At 49.2% G+C, this 6000-nt stretch overlaps 1 protein-coding gene and 1 non-coding gene across 2 annotated transcripts; both read right to left on the bottom strand.

The window, feature by feature from the left end:
• Positions 1–740: 740 nt before the first annotated feature.
• TERC (telomerase RNA component) lies at positions 741–1194 on the bottom strand. Its single transcript, NR_033817.1, is given in 1 exon segment — positions 741–1194.
• Positions 1195–3837: 2643 nt separating this feature from the next.
• On the bottom strand, positions 3838–5596 carry ACTRT3 (actin related protein T3). The gene is made up of 2 exons (XM_002759400.7): positions 5367–5596; positions 3838–4783 (listed from the first exon to the last, which is right to left on the bottom strand). Exons 1-2 carry the CDS (start codon positions 5564–5566, stop codon positions 3865–3867), a joined length of 1119 nt encoding a protein of 372 aa, XP_002759446.2. The 5' UTR covers positions 5567–5596; the 3' UTR covers positions 3838–3864.
• Positions 5597–6000: the final 404 nt, after the last annotated feature.

Raw genomic sequence — 6000 nt, 5'->3', positions numbered from 1 at the left:
TCTGATTTTTCAAAAAAAAAATTATTTTTTAACTTCAGGCATAAAGTGACGACCATTTCTTTTTCTCTGAGACAGTTTCGCTCTTGTTGCCCAGGCTGGAGTGCAATGGCGAGATCGTGGCTCACCGCAACCTCTGCGTCGCGGGTTCAAGCGATTCTCCTGCCTCTGCCTCCCGAGTAGCTGGGATTACAGGCATGCGTCACCACTCCCGGCTAATTATTGTATTTTTAGTAGAGACGGGGTTTCTCCATGTTAGGCTGGTCTCGAACTACCAACCTCGAGTGATCCGCCCGACTAGGCCTCCTAAAGTGCTGGGATTACAGACGTCAGCCACCGCGCCCGGACAGGAACACAACTTTCAATTTTCGTTTAGATTTTCTAATTAAATATTCACTGAATGTTTAACGAGCTCTCAAAAAAAAATCACTGCTCTCCCACACTCGATTGAGGAGACTGGTCCAGATCTCCTTTGGGAGAAGCAAAAACCTCAACAAAATGTGCAGAGCAGGAACTAAATTGTAATACAACCATAAAAGGCAACAAAAAGCAGAAGACAGGAGAAACTACGCAGGAACCGCTCCAGGTAACGCCGGCTCACTGCCCATTAATTTTGGTCAACTTTGGAGGTGCCTTCACGTCTCCTGCCAATTTGCAGCACACTGGCCCAGATTTCGGGGGTTTACTGCCGGAGAGGGGTGACAGATACGCACGATGGGCGTCCCCCAAGAGCGGGAAAGCGAACTGCATGTGTGAGCCGAGTTCTGGGTGCACGTCCCACAGCTCAGGGAAACGCGCCGTGCGTGGGAACTCGCTCCGTTCCTCTTCCTGCGGCCTGAAAGGCCTGAGCCTCACCCTCGCCCCCGAGACACCCGCGGCTGACAGAGCCCAACTCTTCGCGGCGGCAATGGGCGCCTCCGGAGAAGCCCCGGGCCGACCGCGGCCTCCAGGCGGGGTTCGGGGGCTAGGCAGGCTACCCGCCGCAGGTCCCCGGGAGGGGCGAACTGGCCAGCGGCTGACATTTTTTGTTTGCTCCAGAATGAACGGTGGAAGGCGGTAGGCCGAGGCTTTTCCGAACGCTGAAAGTCAGCGAGAAAAACAGCGCGCGGGGAGCAAAAGCACGGCGCCTACGCCCGTCTCAGTTAGGGTTAGAAAAAAAATGGCCACCACCCCTCCCAGGCCCACCCTCCGCAACCCGGCGCGCTGCCCGACGAGTCGGCTTATAAAGAGAGTGGTCGCCGACCGCGCGGATTGGCCAAGCTAACTCTCGCGGGAGGGGGGCGCGGGAAATTAAAGTTCCATTTCCGGCCATGAGGAAGGACGCCGCCCCTCCCCCACGTCGGAGAAAGGCTTTGAGTCTACTTCCTACCTTCCTTAAAGGCAAAAATAGGTAGAGGCTTCAGAGGGCCGTTTTTCTATTCTCTGCAGAGCAGACGTGGTTCACCTCGACTACGTCGAATTCATAGGAAGATTTTTTAGGGCCCAGACCACAGAACACCGATTCCCAGTTCTGATCATGATATTTTTTTGGACAACTTTGTGAAAATAGATTGTCAGGCAGCACTGACTAAAGCAGAACCTTGTCTCGGCTCAGTGGAATGGGTCCGAGTTCCTATCCTGTCCCTTCTCCTTAGAATGCCTTCTTCAGCCTCTCCTTGCGCAGAGGATGGCGTTTATCAAGTGTAACTACTACATTATTCATCTTAAGCACCGAATCTCCCTTTTATTAGGAAAGAAAGGCTTTTCAATTATTGACTTTGCTTTGCTTTAAGGTAGTGCTGTGTTGCGATGAGACAAAAAGGGGAATAGTCCACCATAAATTGTAGCAATTTTTTTTTTTTTTTTGAGACGTTGTCTCGCTCTGTCACCCAAGCCGGTATCTCGACTCACTGCAACCTCCGCCTCCCCGGTTCAAGCGATTATCCTGCCTCTGCCTTCTAAGTAGCTGGGATTACAAACGCCCGCCACCACGCCCGGCTAGGTTTTGTGTTTTCAGTAAAGACGGGGTTTCACCATGTTGCCCGGGCTGGTCTCGAACTCTAGGGCCCGCTTCGACCTCCCAAAGTGCTAGGATAACAGGCGTGAGCCACTGCGCCCCGCCGCGAATTTTTACAATGGCAGGTATAGTGCAGTTTTACATATTACTGACAGGATAATCTTAAAAGTTGTACTCGTGTTCAGTTGGGTAAACTCCGTGGAGTTGTCGCTATAGGTCCTCTATCTGAAAGAAAAGTAAAATCTCTCTCTCCCCTCCCCTCTTTCTTTCATAGCATCTGCCAGGTTGTAAAATTTTGCTTTTTTTTTTAGACGATGTCTTGCTCTTGTCACCCGGGCTGGAGTACCATAGCATGATTTCGGCTCACTGCAACCTCTGCCTCTTGGGTTCAAGCGATTCTCCTGCCTCAGCCTCCAGCTGGCTGGGATTACAGGCATGCACCACCACGCCCAGCTAATTTTTGTAGAGCCAAGGTTTCACCATGTTGGCCAGGCTGGTCTCGAACTGCTCACCTGCCTCGGCCTCCCAAAGTGCTGGGATTACAGGCGTGAGCCCCTGTGCCCGGCTAATTTTGTTTGTATTTTTAGTACAGATGGGGTTTCACCATCTTGACCAGGCTGGTCTTGAACTCCTGACCTCATGATCCACCCACCTCAGTGTCGGGATTACAGGCGTGAGCCACGATGCCCGGCCTTGGTTGTAAAGTTTTTTAAGGACAGAATCTGACTTCTGTAATCCCATCCACACTGATATTCTCCTTTCTGGAGGAGCTGTAACTTGCACAGGGGTGCTGGCAGGAGCCACCTTTGCTATATCCTTAACTAACTGCTTCTCTAAACCAGGGAAAGAGGTTGATCCCCCGGCAAGGACTGCACTTAGCACAGTACCTTACATAGAGCAGATGCTAAGTGCTTTGAGTTATGTGTCAACACTACCACCATTCTCTTAGCTTCCCACATTATTTCAGACCCCTTTTTTTCCCCTTCATATCTAATTAGCCACCAAATCTTGTCAGTTTTTGTAATTTCTTTTTTTTTAATTCCTATTGTTAATAATCTTGAGTACTAGATTTGCCACTTTATATCTGGACTAGTGACTTTCTAATTGATCACCGAATCTCCAGGGCCTTCCCCATTCAATTTATTCTCCAAACTATCACCACATTCATCATAACATAGTTTCCTTATGGCTCCTGCTTTTAATTTCTCCCCTTTAAGTATTGGATATTTAGCACTTAAAGCCTTTTAGTCCCTGGCCTTCGCTTGACCTGCTCTTGCTCTGCTCTTCACTTAACAAAATCAGTCTAAGCTGGGTGTGGGAGTGCACACCTGTGGATTCAGCTACTTTGGAAGCTAAGGGTGGAGCCCAGAGTTGGAGGCTGCATAAGCTATGATTGCAGGACTATACTCCAGCCTCATCTTTAGCAACTTGTTCATTTTAGTATGCTCGCCTGGATATCTGCTTTCCATCCCAATGCCACCCCTTCCATGATGGCATACCTCTGCTATGGAGTCTCTTTCCTCACCACAGCAACCTTCTTTCCCTAAACTTCAATAGCTTAAATCTTATCACTCATTTGGCACATAGCATATTGTACCACAAATTGCCCTCTTCCAAAGGAAATATAAGCTCACCAACGTCAACTTATAGAAGAAGCACCATAGAAAACATTATTTTAACTTGGTTCTACTCAATAGACATCTGTTCTTGAGCTTTACCATTATTATCCCCCCCACCCATTATAGAAATACAACAGAAATATTGGCATCCCAATAATTGAGGTATTTTCTATTCTCCAAGAAACATATAATATCCAAAGTTTTCTGTCACATATACTCAAAACATTTTCTTCTAACCAATTTATTTGTATTTCAGAAGCATCTCTGGTGTACTATGTTGGGTCCAACTTCTTTAAATTCTGCAGCAGTGATCCACATGTCCTGAAAGGCAGACAAGGATGCAAGAATAGAACCTCCCATCCACACTGATATTCTCCTTTCTGGAGGAGCTGTAACTTGCACAGGGGTGTTGGCAGGAGCCACCTTTGCTATATCGTTAACTAACCGCTTCTCTAAACCAGGGAAAGAGGTTGATCCCCCGGCAAGGATAATATTGGAAAAGAAGGAATTCCTCAGGCCTATGTCACATTTCATTATGCTGCTGAAACACATCTTATCAATGCCAGGGGCCTCAAGATTCATATGATACGGAGAGAAGAGGGCCTCTGGACAAGAAAAGAGTTGGTCATGGAGCCGGAAGACCTTCCCATCAGGTAGCTGGTAAACTTTTTCTAGACAATCAGGTTTCTTGGCCATTTCTTCTTCATAGTTCGTTGCCACATAACAAAAGGTCTCCTTGATGTCTTCAACAATCTTTCTGTCTGAAGCACTAAGCAACAAGATACCATGGTTCTTCATTAGCACCGTGAGGTAGTTAGTGAGGTCAAGGCCAGCCAGATCCAGCTGCTGCACACCATGAGGCAGACAGTAACCCTCAAAGATGGGCACACTCTGGGTAATCCCAGCTCCTGAATTCAGCACAAGGCCAGTGGTGAAGCCAGCAGCAAAGAGAGCTAGCACAGCCTGGATGGACATATAGAAGGCAGGAACACCCAGATGCTCAAAAAACACCTCTGTGATCTGTTGCCGGTTGGCCAGTGGGTTCCGGGCTGGCTCAGTAATCAAGACTGGACCATCACATGGCTTCAGCTTCAGGTTATCATCATAGATATGCTTCCACATGATCTCCATGTCCTCCCATGAAGTAATGAGACCTCGCTCCACTGGGTAACTGTAGGGAGAGCAATAAGATCAATTATTTTTCTAGTTTCTATTGTCTTCGACCCTCAGTTAATCACCACGTTTATTACCAATATCCCTTTATGGGCAATAACTTCTACAGCCTCTCACAGAAGGTAAATGTCAGCAAAAATTAGCACAGCTACCTACCTCTGCAATTTTTGTTGCTTTCCATTTTCTCTCTCCTTTGGAAGTTTGTGACTCTTAAGAAATTGGGGGTAGGGAGCGGGAGGGAAAAGAAAAAAAGAAATTGGGAAATTTCCACATTATAGTATAGTTTATGTCAATTGACGAGAATAACCCAAGTGACAAAAGGAGCCACGAGTTAAGTAATATTCTTCAATGAACTAGTTCGATAACTTTGTAGTTTGAATACATTTGTATGGCCACAGAGAGCAAAATGTTCCATTTTTCAGTGTGTGGTAGCCTCAGAGATTTGTGGCCTGCGCGTCTGTAGTAACTCCAGCGGGCTGGGACTGACCTGCTCCCGGCTTCCTTATCCTTTCTGTCCCCATAGCGCACATCCTTTGGGCTCCTTCCCAGCCCCCCGCCAGCCTGCTGGGAGGAGGAGGTACCTGATGGACAGCGAACTTCTCCAGGCCTGGGCTTGGTCGCCCACGCAGAGTTCTAGCCCGCCCTGAGACGCTGGGCTCTGGCCCTTGGCGCTGCCGATAATGTTCGGGTAGATAAACTGGGGCTCCCGGGACCCAGCCAGGCCCGCCTTGATCACTCCTGAGCCGTTGTCGATCACCACCGGTAGCTGGTAGCAGTTCATGCCGCCGCTGTCGCCGCCGGCTCCTGTCTCAGGGCGGCTCTGGCTACCGGCTCTGCAGGGACTGGAACGCCGCGTCACAAAGGCTCCCGGCACCGCCCGGAGAGGCCTGAGTCGGGGGGGCGCAGCCGGAGGGTCGGAAAGGCTCCAGGCGCTTGGGATAGTTGGACGCACTGTGCGCCTCACGGCACCGCCCGGTATTGCTTCTCGCAAGAACCGGGCCACCCCAACCCCGGGAATCCCGGAATCCCAGTAGCAGGAAAACCAGATTTTCTCATCAAAAGATTCAACTCCGACACTCACAAATGCATTTCTCAAATACTCAGAAGAGCTGGACGGACGCGGTGGCTCATGCCTGTAATCCCAGCACTTTGGGAGACTGAGGCGGGCAGATCACGAGGTCAGGAGATCGAGACCATCTTGGTCTCGGTGAAACC

Source organism: Callithrix jacchus, chromosome 17 (genome assembly GCF_049354715.1).
Source record: "Callithrix jacchus isolate 240 chromosome 17, calJac240_pri, whole genome shotgun sequence".
Lineage (NCBI taxonomy): Eukaryota > Metazoa > Chordata > Mammalia > Primates > Cebidae > Callithrix > Callithrix jacchus.
The sequence above is the reverse complement of the archived record's forward strand: the minus strand, read 5'-3'. Positions and strand labels throughout refer to the sequence as shown.

What these genes read in the sequence shown, in the direction of transcription:
- ACTRT3 (XM_002759400.7), bottom strand. Translation starts at nt 5,566, where the DNA reads ATGAACTGCTACCAGCTACCGGTGGTGATCGACAACGGCTCAGGAGTG. An exon ending in AGAAGTTCGCTGTCCATCAG is followed by an intron (nt 4,784 to 5,366) that starts GTACCTCCTCCT and finishes CTCTCCCTACAG; the next exon opens with TTACCCAGTGGAGCGAGGTC.